General features: G+C 45.2%; 1 protein-coding gene across 2 annotated transcripts in view; it reads left to right on the top strand.

The window, feature by feature from the left end:
- Window positions 1-25,703, top strand: part of PIK3C2B (phosphatidylinositol-4-phosphate 3-kinase catalytic subunit type 2 beta) — a 96,699-nt gene extending 70,996 nt beyond the window's left edge. For both annotated transcript variants that reach the window (XM_082228107.1, XM_082228108.1), the window contains exons 15-33: window positions 2,412-2,554; window positions 7,221-7,409; window positions 7,644-7,737; window positions 8,920-9,014; window positions 9,637-9,817; window positions 11,582-11,689; window positions 12,852-12,944; window positions 13,700-13,829; window positions 14,751-14,887; window positions 15,724-15,893; window positions 18,100-18,256; window positions 19,410-19,519; window positions 19,717-19,918; window positions 20,096-20,220; window positions 20,775-20,892; window positions 21,661-21,742; window positions 22,284-22,390; window positions 22,507-22,635; window positions 23,557-25,703. In XM_082228107.1, the coding sequence (XP_082084233.1) occupies window positions 2,412-2,554; window positions 7,221-7,409; window positions 7,644-7,737; window positions 8,920-9,014; window positions 9,637-9,817; window positions 11,582-11,689; window positions 12,852-12,944; window positions 13,700-13,829; window positions 14,751-14,887; window positions 15,724-15,893; window positions 18,100-18,256; window positions 19,410-19,519; window positions 19,717-19,918; window positions 20,096-20,220; window positions 20,775-20,892; window positions 21,661-21,742; window positions 22,284-22,390; window positions 22,507-22,635; window positions 23,557-23,745 (2,559 nt within the window). In that variant the 3' untranslated portion in view covers window positions 23,746-25,703. The remainder of the gene's footprint in view (window positions 1-2,411; window positions 2,555-7,220; window positions 7,410-7,643; window positions 7,738-8,919; window positions 9,015-9,636; window positions 9,818-11,581; window positions 11,690-12,851; window positions 12,945-13,699; window positions 13,830-14,750; window positions 14,888-15,723; window positions 15,894-18,099; window positions 18,257-19,409; window positions 19,520-19,716; window positions 19,919-20,095; window positions 20,221-20,774; window positions 20,893-21,660; window positions 21,743-22,283; window positions 22,391-22,506; window positions 22,636-23,556) is intronic.
- Window positions 25,704-26,089: the final 386 nt, after the last annotated feature.

The raw sequence follows: 26,089 nt of genomic DNA, 5'->3' as shown, positions 1-26,089 counted from the left end.
TAGCATTCTCTATTTTTCTTTCTTTCTTGGATTCATCTATTATATCTGTCCGTCCTCCGGCTCCAATGTCTCCCCCCCCCCGCCTTTTGCTCATTTCTGTCTTCTTTTCCCCTCCCCTCCCCTGCACTTGCTAATATCCTTTTGGCTTTGAAGCTAGATGGCAGGACCCCAAGCCTGCTGCTTAGGGTGTGGACAGAAGGAATGGAGGGAGAGGCCGGTGCCGATGGAGATTTGGCAGTGGGAGGGGGTGGGGAGCTGGATCCAGCTGGGCTGGGTCTGGAGAGGTTCTCCCCTGGGTCATATCGTGTGCACTATCCCCCTTCCCTGCTGATTTTAAGCGAGCAGAAGGATTATTACTAAGCATCCAAACCAGGCCCTGCTGGAGCCTCAATTACTTCCCTTCCCTAGCCTCCCTTCCCTTCTGTTGCAGTTCTCCGACCTGCTTGTACGGGACTGATTTCTTTGGCACGCAACCAAAAGACTGGTTTTTCTTTTCCAAAGCCACTTACAAACCCATCGAGTTTTGTTTATTTATTCATTTTAAACTCAAGCTGTTGCCGGTAATCTCCTAAACGCCGCTGCTGCTGCTGCTGCTGCTGCAAAGGACCTGCATTTGAGTAAATGATGCACATTGCCGGTGGCGTCATTGCATCCCATCCCATCCCATCGTGGTTTTTCCAGTCCAAAGCTGGGTGTGGTTGCGACTTTCTAAGGCTCAAGAAAGACTGAGCTCATTTTCCATCTTTCCTTTTGAAAGATTTCAAGGAAATGTCCTGTTAAACTCATCCATGGCTCCAAACCTTGATACACTATAGGCTTATATAGGGCTTCCCCAAGCATTTGGAGGTCAGCAAATAGCTGCCACTCTAAAGCATGGACAGTGAGTATCTAATTCAAGAAGGGGTTGGACCGCAACTCCCATCCTCCCTGGCTACACTGGCTGGGCCTGATGGGAGTTGCAGTCCTGCACTACATGGAGCGTTCAGGCTCCTCACTTCCAGTCTAATGCCTGTGCTGTTTGCCAAAAAGAAGCCAGGGATAGTGCATGCCTTGTGGTGGCTCTTGGTGTCTCATGGCATCCAAAAGAAGGAAGGTCAAACGAAAGGACCAGCTCTGTGCATGTTATGTACTGAAGTTTTCACCCTGGGCCAGCAGGGGGATACTGTAGATAGTTATGCAAATGAAGGATAGAAAGTGACGTTCAGTGATTGGATAGTTTGTATGCAAATGAAGGATCGAAAGTGACGTTCCGTGATTGGATAGTTTTAGAAAGTCGCAACAGTTACGATTGTTCTAGAGCTCTATATAAGCAGGCTGACTGAGCTCCTCAGTTCAGTTCTGTTCCAGCTTACAAATAAAGAGCTGCTTTGGAAGAATCGCTGTGTCGTCTGATATGTTTGCCCACAACTTAACAGTGCATTTGGGTGTTTAATTCAGAGCCAAATCTGATCATTCCACTCAGAGTCCAGATTGGTCTGGGCACACCAGTATTCAGCTGATTTTGGAAGTATCAGGATGGTGTGGTGAGTCACAACCTGAGCACATGGTATTTGGTGGAACAGCCTGATGATTCAGTATTTGCCACTTCCCCAGTGACCTAGATGTGGCCAAAGGGGTGTGTTATTTGGCCTTAAACCCTGGTCAGTTCCGCTTCCTGATCTGTTCTTTGGCCTTCTTGCCCAGAAAGTATCCCCATGAAGCTTAGTTTCACAGCACCCTCGCAGCTTTTCTACCATACACATTCGGACCGCTTTGTTGCAAGAACATTGTTTAGAGTTACGAGGAAAACCTGCTAAAGCATCCAAACGGAAAGGAAAGCATGTGAGAATTGAAACAGCCAACAGGGTGGTCTGGAATTCAATATGGGCAGCAGCTGCCCAAGTGGCAATGCATGTCAAGTAGTGCCCCAGAAGAAAAGGGCTTCAGTATTCACTAGGTGGCAAGGTACGGTCAGTTGTACGGTGTACCCTGTGACTTGGGGGAATGTGCAGGTCTGCATACACATTACACCCTGCAAAAGGGTGAATGCATGGCCCCCCACAGTAGCTCTGAATGGTGTGGGCAGAAAAATGGAAAGAGAAAACATACTGCTTTCATTACAATAAAAATATGACTACACAAATGTCTTCATAATTTCTTGGCTGGTTGGTAGGTCTGTCCATTCCACAGATGTGTGTATGGGATGGAGCTGGGACCACAGTGTGACTCATTATTATGTCTGCTTTTCCTACTTTTGTGCAATGTGTCATATTCTGTGTGATGAATAATAGGATGCTCAGGTGCAGGACTCCTTTTCAGGCTACTTCCATGTGCTGATAGTGAGATAAGGCATCCCCAGTATCAATCTGCCCTTTCAGGGTGGTAGTAAGTATGTGCTTAAAAGGCCGTTCTTGTCTCCCTACCTTTCCCAGATTGACTTCCCCAGTTCAGCATTTGAAGTCAAGTTTACCAGTCCACCGGCAGCCGATTTCAGTCCCCAGTACAACTTCAACAGCCTCTTTGAGGGAGACCAGCGGAAGCTGAAGGAGGTGATGCAGAAGGAATCACTTTATTGGTGAGAGGATGGAGAGTGTGTTTGGGCGCATTGTTGTATCAGGGGAGAGATTCTTGGTCACTGACACTTTTTGATGGCCCTGAGTTGAATATCTCGGAGGGATAATAGGCAGGGGTCCCTCCAGATATTTTGCTGGACTCTGATTCCCATCATCCCTGACCATTGGCCATGCTGGCTGGGGCTGATGGGAGTTGGAGTCCAACAACATCTAGAGGGCCAAAGCTCTTCCCCATCCTTGGTTTAAGGGGTGAAATGTTTCCTACCAGACTGGTCCCCTCTGCTTCTACTCCCCCGGTTTAATATAATTGCTCTTGCTGCCACATACATTATGTTCCCTCCCTCTTTCTGTGGGATCTGTCTTGAATATTGTCTAGGCTTCTTATCTCCAGTGCTTGCCCCTCTCTTTCCATCACTTTCTGAGGCCAGCGCTCAAAGTACTTTCTACGTACTCTGCTCTGTAATCATGCCCAGGCATCCAAACTTGTTCAGCATATGTTTCTCTGCTAGCAATGTGCTTTCATGGCTACTGACTGCCTTGCTGGGTACTGAGACTATCGTCTAAATAAATCTGTTTCCTCCATAAACAGTCTCCAACTGGCAGAGGTGGTTTCGATCTAAATACAAATAAGAATAGAAGGGAATCTAACACTAACAGGCAATCATCTCAGAGTCTTCCTTGTTCCTATTAAACTTGATGAAAAAATTGTGGAGAAAGGTCTACAGATTAATGTTCAAGGAAATACTGAAGATAAGGAAGGATTTCAAATACTTCCATGATAGCCTTGAACAAGTTATTTGGTTTCTAGTTTATAATCTGCTCAATGAGGGGCAGCCTGCCCCCACAGTTAATTCTATTTTTAAAAAGTTTTGTTTAATTGACCCTGAAAATGGCCCCATGAGACATTTAACAGCACTATAAAATGTACAGTTAAAAACCAGGTAGCATTGAAACACAAGTAGAAAACAGCTATAAAACTGGAGGCTGGATCCACAGTAATGCTGTTCTCATCCTGGGAATCTCCATGGCTAAAACCTTAGATGACTTGGAATATGAGTGGCAAAACTCAAATGCCACAAGAGCCAGTAAGGACTGCTGTCAGACTGTACCCACTTGATATGTTATTAACAACATTAACGCTGATTGCTTCCATAATTGATCCCTTTAGTGTTTCTTCCCTGTAATTAGCCTGAAGTAGAATTAAAGTAGAGATTCCATACAAGCACTTAATAAACTAGCACTATATAATCTAGCAATTCTGTTCTCTTTGGCCCAGATTCTCCTATAATGGGCTGAGCCTGCATGCAGGGAGTTCTTAATTAAAGGCACATGGGCTTTAAGAGCCTCATAGCACTTAGTCCACCCAGGACAGGCTGCTATGGTAATTGCATTTAAATTAGCCAAAATAGTCATAGGTCAGGTTTGCAAAACACTGAGGGACACTGAAATGCAGCAGACGGACAATGACATTACCTGGACGTGCCATAAAAAGTGAACAAAAGAGGGCAATTTCATAAAGAAAGTCTTAATATGAAAGCAGGCGCTGCTCTTAACTCTTAAAGTACAGTGGTACCTTGGTTGTTGAACTTAATCCGTTCTGGGAGCCAAAACATCCGAGTACCAAGGCGTTCGACAACCAAGGTACGACTGTACATTAAAACAGGGGGAAGTTTTGATTTTGTAATTTTCACCTTCTACCCGGTGCCTTCACTGGCATCATTTGGGTGCCAGACCTACCTCTTTTCCCAGGCCTTTGATGGAGTTAATTGATTTTGTTGGTGTGTGTCTAACACTTCCTGTTGCTGTTGGGGTGGGAGGGCTGTTTTCTGAATGATAAATTGTTCATGTTTATATGATTCTTCTTTAAGTGTGGCATAGTATATATGAGTGTAAATCTTAAGTGCTTAATTAATTTATATACCACTTTGATGCAAAAGTGGCCAATATATTGTAATTTGCTTTGATAACTTTTTGGGTAACAAGCAGCTAATAAGCCCAGATAGAGCTGTAGTGTTTTTCTTCGAAGGTTTTTCTTCTGGGTGGTTGGGGTCATCTCCTTCAATTTATTGGCTACCTCCAATCCTGCTCTTTGTCCTGAGCATATTAGTATATAAATAGATCCGATGTCAGGCTGCCCTCACCCTTTCCCCTCCTTTGGCTGAAAGCAAGAAAGCTTTCTGCAGCATTTTCTCAGTGCTTGGTAGGGGCAGACCATCCCTTCCTGGCATTGTGCAGTAGGTTGTGCCACTTCCCTTCCTGTCTGCTCTGGGTCACAGCTGCGGTGGGAAGTTCTCATGGATGGCCTGTGCTTTTCACTCTCCTTCATTTTTGTTCTGGCCTGAGTGAGTGAATGTATTTCCTGGAGGTGGCTTAAGGAAACCTGTGGGAATGGAGCTAGCCCTATTATGCAAGTGCCTTGGCCATATTGCTTTGCCAGCACCCGGACATTCAGCCCCTCCCTGTTATTCCTCTAGCACTGCGGCTGGGCTGATCTTGATGGCCCTGGATCCTAGCTTTGGCCTCTCACAAAACCAACCCTGGTCTCCCTCCAATTCTTCTGTGTGATTCAGTTTTCCTCTCACTGCCTTGCCAAGACAGCTCAGAGGCACTGTCAGTCCCCGGGAAATGGCTTTCAATGCAAAAGCTCAACACTGGAACACACCAAGTCATTAGTAAGTGGCTCAATGGTTGCTCACCACTAAGCAGCTACTCTAACATATTTGGGATTGGGAATGTGGCTTCCAGGCCCCTTGTTCTAGTCTCTCCAAGCTATTCTATTTTCTTTGGCCGTCTGTTCTTCCCCCCTCCCCCCTATACTGCAACTTCTCCCTGTTCTATTCCAGTTCAGGACACCTCCAGTTGCTCCTCAAATTTTGGCCTTTTACCTTCCCTGAACACAGGCCTCCATATTTCTCTCCTCTCCACCACTTACCCCTTTGCAGTCCTGAACTGCATGGACAAGTCCTGCTCAGTCTCCCCGCCTCTCTTTAAGACTGACTGCCTTAAAAGATCTCTTTCATACCCCTCACTTTTGACCTTTCCCCCCTGAGCTGCCCCCATGAGCTGCATTGACCTTCAACATGGAAATACCCCTCAGGCACCAAACAAAATCAGTGCTAGCTAATTTTCTAGCTGGAGCCTGAGCCACAGAGGGGGCAAGCATCATTTTCAGGGCTTAGCTGTAGAAACGTAGAACTCTACAGTTGGAGGGAATCACAGCTAAAGAATCCCCGACACGCGGCCACCCAACTTCTGTTTCGAAACCTCCAATGAAGTAGAGTCCACCATCTTTGGTGGTAGACCATTCCACTGTCAAACAGCTCTCACCATCAGGAAGTTCTTCCTAAAGTTTTGTCATAATCTTCTTCCTTGTAAGTTGAATCCATTGGTTCAAGTCCTACCCTCCAGAGCAGAAAACAAGCTTGCTCCATCATCCATGTGACAGCCCTTCAGATATTCGAAGATGGCTGCTGTATCAACTCTCAGTCTTCTCTTCTCCAGGCTAAGCATACCCAGCTTCCTCAGCCATTCCTCATAATGCTTGCTTTCCAGACCCTTTATCATCCTGGTCACCCTACTCTGCACACATTCCATGCCCACAATCCCTGTTTTCAGTGTACGGCTTTGCTTTGAAACATGTAAAGAAATAGTGTCTCATCATTGTCTATTATTAGCTCATTGCCAATCATCTGTGGATGGCCAGGGTTGGTTGGTAGGCAGAACATCTGGATCAGAGAATGCACTTTCAGAGGCTCATTACCTCATTTTCTTGAAATTAAGCACTACTAGTTCATTCTTTACTTTAGTTATTGCCAGACTGTTGTGCTATCAAGTCTAGGTTGGGGTTTTTTTTAAGGTTGTATCATAGTTTTTCAGGTATTTTAACCCCCTCCTCCCTAAAATTCAGCTTCATGTTGAATCATCAGTCCTTTGGTGGGGAGAAAGGATGCAGGTGGAACCTCAAGCAAGAGCAGAGGTATTTCACTGTGACTGGATGACACAGTGCTCCTCTTCCCGAGGACTCTTGCGTTCATCACAGGCTGCAACTTCCTTTCCTCCTTCCGCTCTTGCGGCAAGAGAACCTTTGACCCCATTAGACTGGGGATGGAATTGCTTCAAGTCACCCCATTAGCCACCTGATCCCATCTTCCCCATGGAGAGAAATGGATTGACTGGTAATTGAAGCACGCAGCCTTGTTCTGTTTGAGATGAAGCAGTGTGCTGTTGTCTTTCTGTGGTTTTGCTGCTCTCTGGTGGAGTCCCAAAGCAACATCAGTTTGGTGGTGGTGAGGAGACACAGAACAGCCAAGGTTCAGTCTGTGTTCCTGTGAACAAACAGTATATGATCAAATGGCGCGACGCTCTTCTCTGGCAGTCGTACATGAGAATGGGCTGTTCTCTCCCTCTCTCATACAAACAAACTGCACAGAAATATATTTCTGACAGCCTCCCCATTCTTTTTGTGCCTTTATTATGCGTCAAATATGCATAAGGTTCCCTTAAAAGCACAAGTGCCTTCCTAGATCAGGTCAGAGAAAGGCTCATAGTGTCTGTTCCAGCATCGGGTTTCCAGAATCAGCCAGTTTGGGTGCTTCTGGAAATTTTGCAAGTGTCATAGCTAATAGCCCTTGTGTCCCCAGACTGATCTTAAGACTTCTCTTGTCCCAGGCTAACAGATGCCGACCGGAAGCGGCTGTGGGAGAAGCGTTATTACTGCCACTCTCAGCCGGGCTCCCTGCCTCTGCTGCTGGCCAGTGCCCCGAGCTGGGAGTGGGCCTGCTTGCCTGACATCTATGCCCTGCTGAAGCAATGGACTCACATGAATCACCAAGATGCTCTTGGGCTGCTGCATGCAGCGTAAGTCATCTCCCTGGATTTGGGGGTTTTTATTGTATTTTGTGAAGGTGGTTTTATGCATTTGGGGGAGGTTCGTTTTATTGTCAGTGTTTCTTATTGTTGTCTGTTGCTTTTGAAGGTTCTTTTTGGGGAGAGAAAGAGGGGAACTGTTAAGCTTTACACATAATAAAAGGTGGCTACCAACATGGAGATGGAGTTGTCCTCTAGTGAAAATCTCCTGATATGTCGCTGCAGGTTCCCAGATCAGGAGGTGAGGAGGACGGCTGTGCAGTGGATTGATTCCATATCTGATGCTGAGCTACTGGATTATTTGCCCCAGCTGGTACAGGTAAGTCACATGTGTTCCCTGAGAAATATTTCCATTCCATTTGGGAGCACACATGCCAGTGGCTTGTGTGCTTGGACAGCGTTGTATCTCGGGAGGCAGCTGCCGTGGCAGAGGGCTTTGTTCTTTGGGAGCTCAGAAGTCAGGCGGCAAAACCTAAAGCAGTTTTTCTCCAAATGGTTGGAGTTTCAGAAGCCTTTGTAAAATGGCCAGTTTCTGATACCCTAAGGATAGGTTGCTAGGCTCCAGTTCACCCGTACTAGAGGTAGTGGAGCATTCAGAATTAAAGCAGGATAATACTGAGGAAGAACTCTTATAGGGCAAATCCTTCCAGCAGAATTTCAGACTGCTGCCATAGGTCATGTTCCTCAGTTCGTTCTCTTGTATTCTACAGTTAATTAGAAATAGCTTTTGTTCTCACAATGAGCAGTGTTTAGATTTGTATGGGAGGACTGTTTCAAAATCTTAACATTTTGCCTTGATGAATTCCTACTAAAAAACAAAACAAAACTCCAGTGTAATAATTTTGTTTCTCATCTTTGCTGCCCGGAATGTAGAGAAATATTTTTTTTTCTGTCTTTGGGTGAATGCTTGTACTGAGGTTGTCAAGGTTTGCCTATATTTTCTAGGCTAATTTACCTCAGGTATTCTCACAATTGCAGTGCTGAGCAGAACTTCCTCTACTATTCTCGTTTTTGTTTCTTTTTAAGGCAGGGGCAACATTTTACTCTTCTACCATACTTTCAACGTCCCAATTTGTGTTCTCATAAAAATGGTTATGTTTTCAACACCCTGTGTGAGAAAACAAACAAATAAATATTGTCTTGCAATGTAAGAGGTAACATAGTAATAGTACTACATTAATTTATTTTTGGGTGATTTTCTTGGGTGCTTTCCAAGCTGTAGAGCCAATGTTTTTCCTCAAACAGGATACAGAAAAGGGATGGTGGTGGAAGCAGTTTCTCCACCCTGGGACAGGGCCTTTTCTGTGGTAGTGCATTGGTAGGGGTCCTCCTTCCTACAGAACAAAAGGCCAACAAAATTCTGAGTTCTTTACGTTTTTTATGACTCGCGTGCATCTCAATTGAGTCTCCTTTAGTTGTATACCAGCTTGTGAGGGCTGTGCCCCCAAGGGCAGACTATTACAGAATCTGTAATAGTCCAATCTGTTCTTTCCTCTCCCAGGCTCTGAAATATGAATGCTACCTGGACAGTCCCTTGGTGCGGTTCCTTATGAAGCGAGCCGTCTGTGACCTGAGGATAACTCACTATTTTTTCTGGTAATGTTGGTGGATGTGCTGTTGGCATAGTGAATGATTTAGAAACAAGGGTGTGTGTGATTTAAAAAAGAAAGAGAGAGAATCTGAAGAAGTTATGATGATCAAGTTTGAATCTTTCTAGCAGATGCTAGAAAATGTTCAGAACATTATGCTTCCATTCACTGTTACCAGCCTTTGAATAAATGATTTCTTTCCTAAGAATTGCTTAGCATTACACCCATAAATACCTTTGTTCAGAACTGGATTTCTATGCTTTCATTTCTTTCTTTCTTTCTTTCTTTCTTTCTTTCTTTCTTTCTTTCTTTCTTTCAATTAAATCAAGCCCTTTTTTAAATTAAATCAAGTTTCTAGTCCTCATGAGGAGCAGTTTCAGGAGTCTGAGAACCTTAGCCCCCTCTGTTTTATGTTACATTATTCTGGCTACCTTTAACTTACATTTTCGATTTTTTTAAAATAAGAAATTTGGTTTTAGTCAGGAAAACTTGGTTTGTCTCCTAGGTTGACTTGGTCTGTCTAGGAGACAGGAAAAAGACTTTGCTTATCTGTGCTTGTGTTGGTGTGGATGGATGGGTCTTTCACATGAACCCCACTGCTTCTGGTGACAGTGTCTCCATGTCTCTAGGCTGTTGAAAGATGGTCTTAAGGATTCTCAATTCAGCATCCGTTACCAGTATCTGCTGGCAGCTCTGCTGTGCTGCTGTGGCAAGGGCCTGAGAGAGGAGTTTGACCGCCAGTGCTGGCTGGTGAACACCCTGGCTAAGCTGGCTCAGCAGGTTCGTGAAGCTGCTCCTTCATCGCGACAGGTATGTGTGCTTGCAAGCACCTCATGTCTCCCATGAGTGTGTGATGGGGAAGGAAGAATGAAGCAGCAAAGGAGACTATTCACCAACCTGGTTCCCTCCCAAATGTTCTGGAACTGTGGACTGGAACTGATGGGCTTTGGGCTACAATCTGTCTGGAGGGCACCTGGTTGGTGAGGCCTGCTGTAGGAACCGTCTAAAGTCTATTTTGTTTGGGAATGCAAAGGCTGATGTGAGAACTAAATAAATAATTGCCAGCCTCTTAGCAAGAAGCAAGGGCCTGGGCTAAAATTCAGCCATTGCAGTTTTCAGCTTCTTCCATAAGTGGCTTTTGAGGTTCACCTTAAGACTGCCCTGTTCTGTAGCCTGACTCTATGGCACGTGAACTAACACCTAAGGTTGTGTCAGCAATAATCAAACTCAAAGTAGACCCACTGAATTTAATGGACATGGTTAATTTAGGTCCACTAATCTCAATGAATGGGACGCGGGTGGCGCTGTGGTCTAAACCACAGAGCCTCGGGCTTGCCGATCAGAAGGTCGGCAGTTCAAATCCCCGTGACGGATTGAGCTCCCGTTGTTCGGTCTCAGCTCCTGTCCACCTAGCAGTTCAAAAGCATGTCAAAGTGCAAGTAGATAAATAGGTACCGCTCCGGTGGGAAGGTAAACGGCGTTTCCGTGTGCTGCTCTGGTTCACCAGAAGTGGCTTAGTCATGCTGGCCACATGACCCGGAAGCTGCCTGCAGACAAACGCCGGCTTCCTCGGCCTATAGAGCGAGGTGAGTGCACAACCCCAGTCATCCGCAACTGGACCTAACAGTCAGGGGTACCTTTACCTTTTTAAAATCTCAATGAGTCTACTCTGAGTTGGATACAACCTTTAGCTCCCAAGCTCTTCCCCTCCCACCTCCAATGTCATGCTTCGTGCCAGATTAAGCTGCAAATTCTATTATTATTATTATTATTATTATTATTATTATTATTATTATTATTTTTATTATTTTTATTATTTTTATTATTTTTATTATTTTTATTATTTTATTATTTTATTTATACTCTGCCCACCTGGCTGGGTTTCTCCAGCCACTCTGGACAGCTTACAGAAAATATAGAACATAATAAGGTATCAAACATTAAAAACTTCCCAATACAGATGTCTTCTAAAAGTTGTATAGTTCTTCATCTCCTTGACATCTGAAGGGACGGTGGGCGCCACTACCAAGAAGGCCGTCTGCCTGGTTCCCTGTAACTTCACTTTTCGAAGTGAGGGAACTGCCAGAAGGCCCTCGGAGCTGGACCTCAGTTTCCGGGCTTAACAATGGGGGTGGAGATGCTCCTTCAGGTATACTCGGCCAAGGCCATTTAGGGCTTTAAAGGTCAGCACCAACACTTTGCATTGTGCTTGGAAATGCTCTGGGAGTGTTTACAAGCCTAAATCCTGGAAGCAGAAGGTACTCCTTGAACCTGGAAAAAGTAGTTGCGTATTTGAACATGGCACCTTATTTGCAAACTTTTAGGCAAAATTTGCTTTAACTGCCCAATTGAATGTGGAATTTGGGTGGCTCTTGGTTCAGCATTGGCGGAGGGGGGTTGGAACAGCATATAAACGTTATGTCAAGAATGGGCTCGTGCAGCAACCTGTTTTGGGATGGGTTCCAAACCCAGACCTGCTTCATAAGATGTTGGACAGGTGCCTGGGGCAGGCAGCAGATCAAATAGCCTGGTACTCTCTGCTGAACAACTTTGTGCTTGTGTTTTTTCCTTCAGGCCATCCTTCGTGAGGGGCTGGAGGATGTAAAGCAGTTCTTCAATGTTAATGGCTCCTGCCGCCTCCCGCTCAGCCCCAGCCTGCTGGTGAAAGGGATTGTGCCCAGGGTATGTCTCTGACTGTGGGAAACACTGTTTTCTGATGTGCTGTAGCTTTCTTCCTCTAAGTTCAGGCATCTTGGATACTTTGAGCTTCCTGAAGATGCCCAGGCTTGGATGCACCGTTTGCATTGGCAAGATTTGAAAGTAGCTGCTTCCTCTCTGTTGCAAAGCAAGCTGCTCCTGGGAATAGGAATGATTGGCTTTCAGCCATTAGCATCCTTACCACTTAACTTTTCAGTTTCAAATAATTTCTGTCAAATCCTCTTTTAAAGCCATCACCACCCCTTGTGGGAGTGAGTTCCATAGTTTAACTAATACACTACATGAATAAGCACTTTCTGAGTTTGTACATTAATACTGCACATTAATTAGGGCATCATCAAAAGGCCAAGAGGAAGAAAACCCTGGTACAGTGGTACCTTGGTTTACAACCATAATCCGTTCCAGAGGTCCGTTTGTAAACCAAGGTTGTAAACCAAGGTGCACTTTCAACAATGGGGCCTCTAAAAAAAGTTTGCGAACTGGGACACGGACTTCTGTGTTTGACGTGTTTGTAATCCAAAATGTATGCAAACCAGACTGTTTGCAAACCAAGGTACCACTGTATCTGTGATGAGCTGGAATCCTTATCTTGGGGGGGGGATATTGTATTTCTGGCATGATCCTAGGCCAGGGGTCCCCAAACTAAGGTCCACAGGCCGGATAAGGCCCAAGGGACTCATTTATCCGGCCCGCGGCGACCGCCGCCGCCCGCTCTTACCGGCGCTGCACTGCGTGGCTGCCCACTTCTGGGTCAGAGGAGCACTGGAAATAGCTTGTGCACATGCACAAGCGTTATTTGCACATGTGCAAGCGTTGTTTCCGGTGCACATCCAGGTCGCAGGAGGCCTGTGTACATGCACACAAGCTATTTCCGGTGCTCCTCCAACCCGGACGTGTGCCGGAAATAGAGTGTGTGCACGCATATGGGCATGCGCTCCACCGCACGATCAGTGCTGGAGACACCGGCCCGAGATGTGGTAAGTTTGCTGACCCCTGTCCTAGGCCTTTGTTCTCTGAGAGTCCTTCTGTTGATGCTAGGGGACACCCACTTCTCATGCAGCTAGGGTGAGAAAAGCACTGGCCATTCTGACCACTCGCTCCCCCATCTTACTCTCTTTGACTGCAGGACTGTTCCTATTTCAACTCCAATGCGGTTCCTCTGAAGCTCTCCTTCCTGAATGTTGACCCTCTTGGGGAGAATATCCGTGTCATTTTTAAGGTGAGCTGTGATGTTTCTTACTTGGTTATGGCTACAGTTTTTCTTTGCCCAGATGCTTCTGAACAAATCCCTGATCTAGGGATTTTAGTGTTGCTTAATCTAATGTTCAAGCAATATATTGTAAGTTCTTCTTGTGCCTTCAAAGATCCATCACATATTTTTAATTTTTTAAAAAAACGTGATTAGAGGTTTTTAGTCTGTGGCAAGCAGGCTTGAAAAGTAAACTATGCACCCATGAAATAAAAGCATTAATGGGCTCCATTGTCACTGGCTAGGAATTTCAGTGTGCATTTCTGGTTGTGTATTTGCAAGGTTAAGCAGGCTTCAGCTCTACTACCTGCAGCAGGTGGGCAGTAAAGCCATAGCCTCAGGCAAAGGACATTTTATAAGGCCTGCATGCATGTTGCTGACTTTGGGACTTCAAAGTGAATAATCACCTAACATCAGGTGATTGACAGGTGGACCAAATTTGGCCTGCAGGCCTAGCACCTGACCCCAGGAACCAGAAAGGTTCTCCACACTTCATCAAGCTGTTCTCTTAACCTCTAGCCTCTTTTCCCCATTCCCCCTGAACCTGCCTGCCAAACTGTAGTTCTCCAGGGTCTGAAATATCAGGAACCAACTCTCTTTCCAAATAGCTTCAGAACCTCTGGGAATCCACATCATTGCTTCTCTACACTTAAATAAAAGGTTTTGGAAGCAGGGATTTGATTTCCAGTACTGCCTCTTGCCTTGCGCTGTTTCACTCTCCACAGTGCGGAGATGACCTCCGGCAGGACATGCTAACTTTGCAGATGATCCGCATAATGAATAAGATCTGGGTGCAAGAAGATCTGGACATGCGCATGGTCATATTCCGCTGTTTTTCTACTGGTCGAGGTCGAGGTAAGTTTTCATCCAAGTACAAAATGCGCTCACGTTGTTTTTAGGCTGGTGTGAGGTTCTTGGAGAAATCTGTTGGAGCAGTGCTTTCGGGGCTGGGATAGATACCCAAGGTTCTATATCACTTCTCTGGATGAAGGCCAAGAACTTTAAAAAAAAGGCCTCTAATTTGTCTCCCTACAGTAAATAGCCAGAAAACCTGCTTGCCCTCAGTATCTGGTAATCAAAGTGCCCTTGAAAGAAGGGTTTGAAACATGGACCTCCAGTTGTTGGACTACAATTCCCATCACCCTGACTGTTGGTTGTGTGCCCCAGAGCTGATGGGAGTTGCAGTCCAGCAACCCTTTAAGGGACAGAGGTTCCTCTGCCCTGCTCTAAAATATAGCCTATTTTTAGTCATCGCAGCCACTACCATACATTTGTCGTGGACATTTCAAAAATCAAGTATGTAAATAGCCCCCACAACATTCTCTAGTAAAAGTAAGTTACCGATGACAGAAACATTGTTTATCCATAATGGCGTCCTTTGAGGCTTGCTGTGCAAGTCTCTCTAACATTCTAGACAGATCATGGGTAGGTAGTCCAGCCTGGACCTTGGAAGAACCGTAGAGTTCCCTTCTTGGCCATTGAAGGCAGTGGTTGCTTCTCTGAACATCAGAATCCAGGATGGAGAACCAGGAGCCCTCCAGATAATGCTGGACATCAGCTTTGTCAGCTCCAGCCAGCATTGGTTGGGGTGATGGGAATTTCCCATACCTATTCTAAATGTAGGCTGCATTTTACACGCAAGAGGAAGATGATTCAACATTTTACAGTAAAAAAAAGACCAGTCCAAGTTGGGTTCTTTGTTGGTTATGTGTGTTAAATGGGGGAAGGAAAGAGGCCCTTATTGCCCATCTTGTAGTCATTTGCTGTGTTTCACAGGGATGGTAGAGATGATTCCTAACGCAGAGACTCTACGAAAGATCCAGGTGGAGCATGGGGTGACAGGCTCTTTCAAGGATCGTCCCCTGGCAGACTGGCTGCAGAAGCACAACCCCAAAGAGGATGAGTACGAGAAGGTGAAGAGAGCGAGAATAACATTATTTGGTTTAGGTTAAAAAGCCAGGCAGCTCCAAGTCACGATCAAAGATTGTGCTAACGTCAAACCCATTGTGCCTTCTTTTGAGTCTAGTGGTGTTAATAATTCCATTGCAGTTTGACCTCACTCCCAAAGGCGCACACTCCTCCATTGTCTCCCGAGACAGACAAATGTCAACCCCAATAAGCAAAGTGGAGCATTGCAATGTGGACTTGTGGGTGTGCACCTGACTTTTCTTGCAGGTCCACACTTTTCTTTGTTTCCGTAGCAAAACGTTGGATTGGAGAGATGCCACCTTGGTTTTATTTATTTAAAATTTGAGCAGTTTTAAACATCTGAACACAAGGGAGATCACAAACACAACACCAGGAAGCTAAACTACACTGTAAATAAGCAGCAAGCAAGCATTTTAATCTTAAAATATTGTGTAAACATAAATGTTTTCACTTGTTATTCAGAATTATATGAAATATGGCTTGGGGGCGGGGAGCTTTTCCATTGTACTGAAAAAGCCTGGCTACAAGTTCTGACTTCAAACAAAGACAGCACAGTAGAAGGCTATCTGTAAATACAACTAAGGGTAGGATACCTCAAGGTAGATTTAGGTGCCTTTCTGACATCTCAAGTTCCCAGGGTGTTCTAGAAAACAGGCTAGTATATATTAAATATATAGGCAGGTAATATAATATTCCCAGAGGACCCTAAATTCAGGAACCTTTTTCAAAAAAATTCCCTCAAGCATTTTGTCTGGCCTTACTGCTTTCCTGTGCAGCTCTTCACATTACTGTGTTAATAACATCCATCTTCATCTGCCAGGCAGTGGAGAACTTCATCTACTCATGCGCTGGCTGCTGTGTAGCTACTTACGTGCTGGGAATCTGTGATCGGCACAACGACAACATCATGCTCAAGACCACAGGGCACATGTTCCACATTGACTTTGGCAGATTTCTGGGCCATGCTCAGATGTTTGGCAACATCAAAAGGTGAGCACTCTAAGCAAACTAGAGAGGCTGTGTGTGTGGCCGACTGAATTATCGGTGCTAAGGGCGGGCATGTATGCTATTTTTGGAAACGAAGGTGGAGCTAAACTAGTACATAGATTAGCTTCACCATGAAACTAATGGTTTCAGTTTTTCACATTAGTTTCACATAGAAATGTTTTTGCAAATTGATATATTTCTGGAACTCCTGTGTGCAAGGCTGGAAGGAAAGGATGAACTGAGATCTGTGAAATACATGCCAGCTCTGAACAAAGGAAACATTAATTCAGTGGCTACAACAATCATATGGGGCTTCTTTGTCCAATCTGCCTGAAAACTGTCAGTTCTGATGCCCTAGAGTGGTAGTAGAAGCTTTGCACATTCCACAACATTTGCATGGAAAACAGAATTTGTTACAAGGAAGAGAAATGCAGCTGTTTCTCTCATTTAAACCAATGGGAAGCTTTATAGGATGCGTCTTTTAAAAAATTGCTTGTAAAATGCAGTTCCTGTTTAGTGCAGCACCTGAAAATGCCATGCCATTTGGATGGAAAATGTCACGGTTATTAGCAGCAAGCTGGGTCTCCGCTGCAAAAACTCAAATGAAACTCAAATGAATGTGAAACAAAATTGATGCAAACGAAAAGAAAGTGAAACTAAATAGGGTAGATTTTAAATACTTAAGACATTTCAAGTGCACGCTTCTGGCCGGTGTTCAGGAATGAGCCCTGGAGTTGCAGGACTCGCAGAAGTGGGCTAAGCTGAGGAAGGCACATGTCTTGACAGTTAACTCTTTGTTGACAAGAAAAGCACGTACAGCAAGCTTCCACAGTGTTCCGGATACACACACTGACACACGCTTCTAGCCTCTAGGCAGCTGCCCACAGGTCTAGGCCCTGTGGAGCAGTTACAGCAACAGGGAGACCCTGCCTGCCCCTGCTGGCTTATATACCCTCTCACGACAGCTTGCATGCCCACAATCTGAGACTTCTCTTGTCTGGAAATTGTCACTGCTCTTCCCTTTTCAAGACCCTCGTGCGTCTAGGAGGCAGTGGGGCAGGGCAAGGTGGGGAGTCTGTTGACCTGTTTGTTAGCTGAACAGCCTCTTCCGCCCTTACCCTGCGTATATTCATCCATCTTGGACTGCCCTGACTCTCCCTCCTCCCCTGGCTCCTGCCTTGGGGGCAGCGTGAAACCCCATAAATCACTGGGTCACTCTCCTGGTCCCTTGCCTCCACCCCACAACCTTTGGAGTCTTGCCAGCTTCCTGTTTGCATGGGTAAACTAAAGTCTACATTGTAGCAGGGACGCGGGTGGCACTGTGGGTTAAACCACAGAGCCTAGGACTTGCCGATCAGAAGGTTGGCGGTTCAAATCCCCATGACGGGGTGAGCTCCCACTGCTCGGTCCCTGCTCCTGCCAACCTAGCAGTTCGAAAGCACGTCAAAGTGCAAGTAGATAAATAGATACCGCTCCGGCGGGAAGGTAAATGGCGTTTCCATGCGCTGCTGTGGTTCGCCAGAAGCGGCTTAGTCATGCTGGCCACATGACCCGGAAACTATATGTCGGCTCCCTCGGCCAATAAAGCGAGATGAGCGCCGCAACCCCAGGGTTGGCCACGACTGGACCTAATGGTCAGGGGTCCCTTTAGCTTTACATTGTAGCAGTAGCTAATTAATAATGATGTGGGTGGGTGTAGATTGTTGGTACCCAATACAAGTTTTTACCTGCCACGCATATTTTGCAGGGCACCATATTACATGCTTTACCTGGAAAGAGAATCTGACAATTTGGCTTACAAATGTTGGACTTGAAGTTCCAAACTTTTTACTAAAGATTTTTTTTTAACATATATATATATAAAGCTTCTATTTCCCACCCCTTAAGCACCATATTTTCCAGCCTGTTTCAAAACATTCTGGGTGGTCGCCGGTGGAATGTGGCTTATCGGTTTCCACATTGTGATGCCCTTGTTCAGTGAATGCAAAACCCATTATTTGTCAAATGCGTTCAAGCTTTTTCCTGCTGTTGATACCAAGCATGTGGCTTTTGTTCCAAAGTCCTTCAGAATAATGTGTTGTGTGTGGATCTAATGGGATCTAGCACTCTCTGGGTCAACTAAGGTATGTTAGGAAATGAAAGCATGGTGACTCTTTTGTCCCTGGGATTAGCCACATCACTGTGGCATTTGCACATTTCTTCCGTACAGGGACCGAGCTCCATTTGTCTTCACATCAGACATGGCTTATGTCATCAACGGCGGTGACAAGCCCTCCAGCCGCTTCCATGACTTTGTAGATCTCTGCTGCCAGGCCTACAACCTGATCCGCAAACATACCCATCTCTTCCTCAACCTTTTGGGCCTGGTGAGATACCCAGTTTCTACTTTCCTGCTGCCTCTGCTCTCCAGTAGCAGTGCATTTATCCAGACAGTGCATCATGGCTATTACTGAAAAGACTTTCAGCTGTTCTTTGCAGGAGCTTGAAGGGTTTGCATAGGGAGACAGAGACAATGGTGACCATCAGACTTGACCTGAGGAGTAAAGAACTGCCTTCTCTCTTCCAAGCCTCCAGTTCCCCCATGACAGAACCTTCTCAGTCTATATCCAGATCTTCTTTATATCCAAACCAGGGAAAGGGTATAAGTTTTTTTGTGGGCTTTTTTATTATTTGATATCCTGCTTTATCACTACCCTAAGGAGTCTCAAAGCGGCTAACATTCTCCTTTCCCTTCCTCCCCCACAACAAACACTCTGTGAGGTGAGTGGGCTGAGAGACTTCAGAGAAGTGTGACTAGCCCAAGGTCACCCAGCAATTATTTGTCTGTGTAAGAGCAAAAATCACTTAGCAGATGCAGCACACCAACGTGTGGGCTCTCAGATAGGAGCTTGTTGCTGCTTCGCTGCTCCTTGGATGAGGAGTCGCATGTTCCTACAGTCAAGCTGAGCTAAGGTTTGACTTAGTATGTTGTATGAACCAGACCAATGTCTGGATTCACACATAAAAGTAAACCCATAGTTAAGATCAGCAAGCTAACAACAAACTCCGGGTTACTTTCACTAACAAGTCATTGTTTATTTGCCGCTCTCACTGCCCTGCATGTGTGGCTTTGTCAGCTTATAGTGAAATAAAAATGCCCACTTTTTTACATCAAAAGCAACCAGTTTTAGTAAAAAATAAGTAATAATTGTAGTGCTTCCCCCTCCCCTCCAACTGCTGGGATAAGGACACAAGCTGAGACTTGGTGAGTATCAACCACGAAAGCCTGTCTCCAACTATTGCATTGCCAAAGGCCCCTTTTTGTTCCTGAGACTGCAGCAGACATTGCTTGCAGGTATGCACCATAACTAAAGGGTTGGGAACTTGCCTTTCCTGTGTTTTGAAAGAAAGCTGAGGGTTTCTGGAAATCCAGTTAGCATGTGGCACATTCCAGAATCCATGAAATTCCCACAGCTCATGTCTGGAGTGTTTGCATTTCTTTCTTTCCTGGTACTAATCCGTGGCCTCTTTGGTGCCCAGATGCTGTCCTGTGGGATCCCTGAGCTTTCTGACCTTGAAGACCTAAAGTATGTTTATGATGCATTGAGACCACAGGACTCTGAAGCAGATGCCACCACCTATTTCACCAGGTAAGGGGAATCCTGATGGCTGGGAGAGGTGGAAAGGAAAGCCAGGAGCCACGTTGGTGTGCCAAGCTACTCCCACAGAGAAATCTTGGTTCTCAGGGTCCTCTTTGAAAGGTCTGTTGTAGTCTTTGAAAATGCAGGGGGTAGACCAGTCAATTCTATGTCAACCCACAAACCAGATGTTTTATCCTTTTGTGCAGGTTGATAGAGTCCAGCCTTGGCAGTGTTGCCACGAAGCTCAACTTCTTCATTCACAATCTGGCGCAGATGAAGTTTGCAGGCTCTGACTCCCGACCGGTGCTCTCCTTTGCCCCCCGTGTCCACACAATCAAGACGTCCAGCCGGATCCTTGATGTCTTCCTCTGCCGTCACGAAAAAGTCTTCAATCCCAGCAAGGGCTTTGTGAGTCCCTTCCGCAGGCATTTTGGTGCAGCAGGTGGTCAGTGTGGTGGAGGCAGTGTCAGGGAAGCTAGCATGCGGCTGCGCTAAAGCGCAAGAGCAAGTTGTGCTGCATGCTGGAGCAGCATCTCCAGAAGGTGCTGCTGAAACATAAGGACTGCTTCCTTCTCTGCCTTGCAGATATACATCGTGAAGGTGAAGCGAGAGAACCCCTCCGAAGTCACCTACATCCAGCGTACCTTTGAAGAGTTCCAGGAACTGCACAACAAGATGCGCCTTATCTTCCCCTCTTCGCATCTCCCCAGGTTAGCCCCATTTGGTTTACAAACTGCTTTTTTCTTTTGTCACACTACTCTGTAAGAATTGCAAACCTTTGAAGACTAGTTTTGTATTCATTTCCCGGAAACTTGCTTATGCTCCCCTGATTTTGTGCACTAAATTAACGTTTTCTCCTTGGGAAGTCTCAGCGCTTGGATTTTGTTCACATTTAGGATCTAACCGAAAGAATCTCTCATCCCTTTCACCAGATTGGCTAGTGATCCAGTGGGTATGATACAGCAGACTACCCTCTCAAAATTATATGTGTGCTTAATTGAATTGTTTGTGTGTGAATGGTCCTCATCACATGACGTTAACCGAAAGTTTCGTTTCTGAAACACTCCAAATGGATCCGTCTGACAGCCGTTATCCGTGTTGACATGAAGAAATCCTTTAAAAAATAATTTGTGTGTACTGTTGCAGCCAGGAGCAAAGAAATTTGGCAGACCACCTGCTTCAGTTGAGATTTTGCTTTTCATTGATAGATGGGGCCCAACACCTAACTGTTTCTTTACCCTCCCACCCTCCCCAAATTGTCCAGCTTTCCTAGCAGGTTTGTGATTGGACGCTCACGAGGAGAAGCAGTGGCTGAGAGGAGGAGAGAAGAACTGAATGGCTACATCTGGCATCTGATCCATGCAGCTCCTGAGGTGGCCGAGGTAAATAGGCAGGAGCAAGGTAGTATTAGCCAAGACCTTTAGGATGAACTGCAGGCAGACACAGCAGTGTAGAATAGTTTAATCTAAGTGCTTCTGCAGAAGCCTGACCCTGGAATTATTCCACAAACACTTTTTGCCATTCCTCTTTAGCAAGCTTTGTTAATACATATGGAAGCTTTGCATAGCATTCCCTGTGTGTAAATCAAGGGACCTTCTTTAACCACTGCTGGAGAACACTCAGCACATAGGAGGCAAGAGAACTTGCTTGGTAAGTATAGTATCAAAAGCTGAGCTGAGAGTAAGGAATATCAAGGGTGTGTTCTGATGGCCTCTGGGTGTGCAAACTGGATGGCCTGTTACGTATTCTGGTTCTCCCATCTATATAACTGAGGTTATTTGCTACTGTAGTATTAAGATTCATAACCAGGCATAGGCAGACTCGGCCCTCCAGATGATTTTGGCCTACAACTCCCATGATCCCTAGCTAACGACCAGTGGCCAGGGATGATGGGAATTGTAGTCCCAAATCATCTGGAGGGCTGAGTTTGCCTATGCCTCCTCATAACCATTCTAAGCAAGTAAGGAACTGCAAGACTTTTCATAGCTGAAGGCCTAAGAAATAATTAGCTTATTTATGAAAGTAAGTTATTCTGTGAATTGAAGCAACATGCCCAACCAAGCTTCTCTTTTCATGTCAGAGGGCATATCAAAAGTAGGTGACTTGCTACTGGAGTAAAACTGTGATCTGATGGTGTGCTTCTCTTGCAGTGTGACCTGGTGTACACATTTTTTCACCCCCTCCCAAGGGACGAAGTTGCTGTGGGCACCAATCCAGCACCCAAACTGCCTGGTAAATATCTGTAGGACACAAGCAGCAGGACTTACCTGCTTCAACACTCTGGCTCTGCATGCTGGCCAATACTGAGGGAGGGCAATGCTCTCATGCAGCTGCCTTGGAGTGAAGTCGATCATAGCCACAGCTTCATTCTTTGGCTCATAAAATGAAAGTGCTGGGCACATGGAAGGGATCTGCCTATTCAATGGAGGCTGGAAGTTTGTGTCAGGACCTGACAGGAGGTTCAGAATGGTGCTGTAAGACTGGTCATTAAACTATGTTATGCAGGTATAGGGTAGTATAGAGGAATTATGTTGTATTCGTTAAAACAGGATAAAGTGTAACAGAGGCATAATATAGTACTGATTTTGATTTTATTGTTTTTGTTTGTGTTTTTTATTTTAAAAAATAATAATACTAAAGTTTTCCAGAGGATGGCCTTTATGGAAAGACGCTAACGCCTGTTTACTGTGGGTGCAGTGCCTTTCCCCTCTTTTTTTGCCAGTAGACATGGTAGTTTTCCATGCCAACACTGCTCCCTGTTCCTTATTCTTAGATGCATCATGGTCCCAACCTGTTGGAAAACTGGGTGGGGAGGTGAAGCTGTCTGTTTCCTACAAGAACAACAAGCTGTTTATCATGGTGATGCATATCCGAGGCCTGGTAAGTGCTGAACTGTAGTTATGTCCCAGTGGCAGCCACTGGCCAAACTTTTCAAATCTCTGCAGCCTGATGTGGCGCAAACAACTGACGACTGGGCTTGACTTTCTCTTTTCCAGCAGCCTATTCAAGACGGCAGTGATCCCGACCCGTATGTTAAGATCTACCTTCTGCCCGATCCCCAGAAAACCACCAAGAGGAAAACAAAAGTCGCTAGAAAAACATGCAACCCTACTTACAACGAAATGGTATGCTGCCGCACACCTTGTCTTAACAGGCTAAAGCAGGGGTGGGTGGGAAACCTCCGACCCACAGTTGCTATCAAACAATTAATTAGCTATGAAAACCAGCATTCTTTCGTGAAAGATCCAGCTGCTAAAAAAAAAAAAGTCCAGACATAATTTGAGTTAATGTATTGCAGGATTGGGGGCAGTATGAACTGATTCTCCATTATACATCTCTTGGAAATCTATTAATGTTGCTATGGAGTGGCAGCATGGACAATTTATTACAATATAGCCTTACAATATAAGGCGGGGGTGGGGGGGTTGGCTCGAGAGCCACCTTCGCCCTTGGCCAATCCTTTGGCGGAAGCATGCCAGCAGGGGATGTGGACATCCCAAACACTCAGTTGTGTGAATTCGCACATGCAGGTTAGGGAGGGGGTGGTTTGCTTCCCCATCAGGCTATTGGGGAGGGCAGAGAGATTTAAACCACCTACATTAGCACGGTCTACTTTTAATCCCCCCCTTTGTCATTGCTGTCAAATTTTGGGGTCTTGGGGAGGTCAGAATTTACTTGGGGCCAGGCCATGCTCCTGGGCCAGGGGTTAAACACCCCTCCTTTATTTAAAATTCCTATCGAGACTGCTGTCATAGTTGAATTAGTTCAAGTTTAAAGACTCGGTATTATACATGTGTGTGTGTGCATTGATCATTTTCTGTTTTCTCTGACAGATTTCTACCCTAGGTCTAAATGCTAGAAAAAAATATATACTAGATGAGTGTCTGCATTAAGATGCATACGTATTACTGAAGAATACACAGAATTACTATAGTCTGGCCTTCTGCTATAGAGGCCAGAGACTGCTGTTCTAGGCAACTACTTCTTCCACCTTTCTAAGGAGAGTGAGTTTTAGCTCATGTCCTGAAATTTCCTGTATCTTTCAGCTTGTCTATGATGGGATTCCTAAAGGAGACCTCCACCAGCGGGAACTTCATCTGAGTGTCCTGAGTGAAGAGGGCTTTTGGGAGAACATCCTCCTTGGGGAGGTCATTATCCGACTGCGGGACCTAGATCTGACACAGGAGAAGATGGGCTGGTTTGAACTGGGCTCTAGGAGTCACGGGACCATGTGAAGAGGAGCAGCAAGGCAGTCGCTGTGTCTTTGGAACCACTCTGGCCCCATGGGAGTCCCTGGGAATTGGTGCATGTTCCAGGAGTTCTATCCTGGTGTATCTGACAGGATTTAGTTTCCTGCAAATAAGGACGGACAGATGTTAAGTTTCTCTGCAAATGAAGGGTTAATTTCCTGTGGAGAGTGAGCATTTTGGGGTGGAGTCATGATAGGAAATTCATTTATGACTTAAAATGGCTGCCATAGACTTTCCTTTTTATACATTTTCCTTGTGTCAAGGGAGCAATGACTTATGGGGGGCGAAATAATAGGGGGCACCCCCCTCTTTGGGATATTTTAATTTTTTAAGAAAATTAACAAATGATTTCAGTCCAGATGGGACACAGGAGCACATGCTGAGAATGAGCTTTTCTAGGCAGGATATATCATCAGTGAGATTCTTGCTGGACTTTCTCAAAAGTTGTTGTTGTTGTTTGTTGTTGTTTTAAGTAAATAAAGGAATGTGTGCATAAGAACTTGAGGGGCGGGAGGGGAAATGTTTGGGGTGGATATAAATGGTAGATGAAATCCTTATCTCTGGGACAGGAGCTGGTGTGGTCCAACTCAAGCCATCTTGGAGAATTTGCTTCCAAAGGAGAGCTATGTAATGTATATATGTGAAGAGCTTACAGTTCTCGATTTCCTGCTTGGAGATGTAACCTAAAAGGCATGCTCTCTTGGACTAACATTTAGACTTTCTTAGGAGGCAAAAGGCAACCATATTCCTCTTGATTCTAAACACCTACTAAGGCCTTGGGCATAGCAACTATCTGAAGAGCTGTGTGATATTTCCACCTTACTTCTTTGCTTGACTGAACTGAATTGCCTTTTGCACATGTTCATCTGGCCAGTCTGAGGAGCTGGAACTGATTAGATACGGTTACGCTGCATCTTGGAATCAGAGCGATTTTCCTGGTCTCGCTTCTCCCAAGCTGTGACTTTGGAAAATGGGTTCCTTGAATTAGCCAAACCGCCTCTGTGACAGTTTCCTGTGTTCGGCCATTTCTTTCCTGTTGCCTAAAACCAGATTACATTAGCGAATACCTAAAGCCTTTTCAGGATTCTCATCTTCAGTGTCACCGCAGGCTCTTCTTCTGAGCTAGTGGGTGGGAGGCAAAGGAAAAGGCAAACTAGCTGGAAACCTGGTTAAAAGGTTACCTGGCATTTTGCCGCTGAGCACCCATGACTTACTGAAACCTTTGCATACACCCACTACCCTGCAATGCCTTTTGTAGGCCAGGTGGCCATGAGCTGTTCCTTTGTAGCCTTTTCTTTGAGAAGTAAACCAGTGTAAAAAAAAATAAAAATAGAAAGGTGGGGAGGGGGAATAGCCAGCTTTTAAACCTTTGTCTCTTTGCAATTATATAAAGACCAGAATGTGTGTTGTTGGATCGTTTTTCTCTCTCTTTTAAGAATCATAAAGGATGTCCTGTTTGCAGGTTGCCATTTGCCTCCTTGAATGAAAAAGAGAGCACTTCAAAATGGAAGGGAAGATGTTTCCCATCTCAGACAGGAGCCTTGCACCATTGGGCCTAGCCCTCTCCCTCAGAGCTCGTCATCTTCTAGCTAGCCTGAGCTGTTTGTTTACAGCAGGGACTCCTGTACAGATGAAACGTTTCTCAGGTTCAAGAACAAAAAAATAAAATATTGTATCTGAGAGGTATAGGCCAAGTTTTTTTTAACCGTTCTCTAGATCAAGGTTTGCCTGAAACTTGGATTTTTTAAAATCTGCATAAGAGGTGCAGGTGGATTTCAGAGTCAGATAAGCAGCTACGTGAGACAACCTTGGCCTGCTCATGTCACCTGTTCTGTTGGAAATGAGGGAGATGGCACCTCGCAGATCCCTGGATCCTTCCTCTGTTGTAAAATGGTGGCATTATTTGAAGTTAACAAATAAAAGGAAATGGAATTCAGTAGAAATTGTGTCGTCTCATCCTTTGCCGCATTAGGGTTATAAAGCAAGCACAAACTTTTTCAAAGAGATGCAGCATCATTAACCCCAAATAGATTTTGGTAAGTTGATGCTTGGCCAAAGAGGACACAGGATATTGCATTTGGGCTGGCTAGAAAAGTAATGACTGAGCAGCTCAGAGAAGTCATTTGACCTTTAGTTTCCCATACTCAATGTTTGAAAACAAGTTACCATTAGCCACAGCCAGTATGGCCACTGGTCAAGGGCAATGGGAGTTGTAGTACTATAATCTGGAAGGCACAAGGTCGATCAGTCCTTCCCACTTGGTCCATCTTTGTCCATAAGCCTGTTCACAGTGCATTTTGGGGGAGAGGAGATAATATGCAGGATCTGC

This window comes from Podarcis vaucheri (genome assembly GCF_965113315.1).
Source record: "Podarcis vaucheri genome assembly, chromosome: 6".
NCBI lineage: Eukaryota > Metazoa > Chordata > Lepidosauria > Squamata > Lacertidae > Podarcis > Podarcis vaucheri.
Note: the sequence above shows the minus strand (reverse complement) of the source record. Positions and strands in the feature narration are given on the sequence as shown.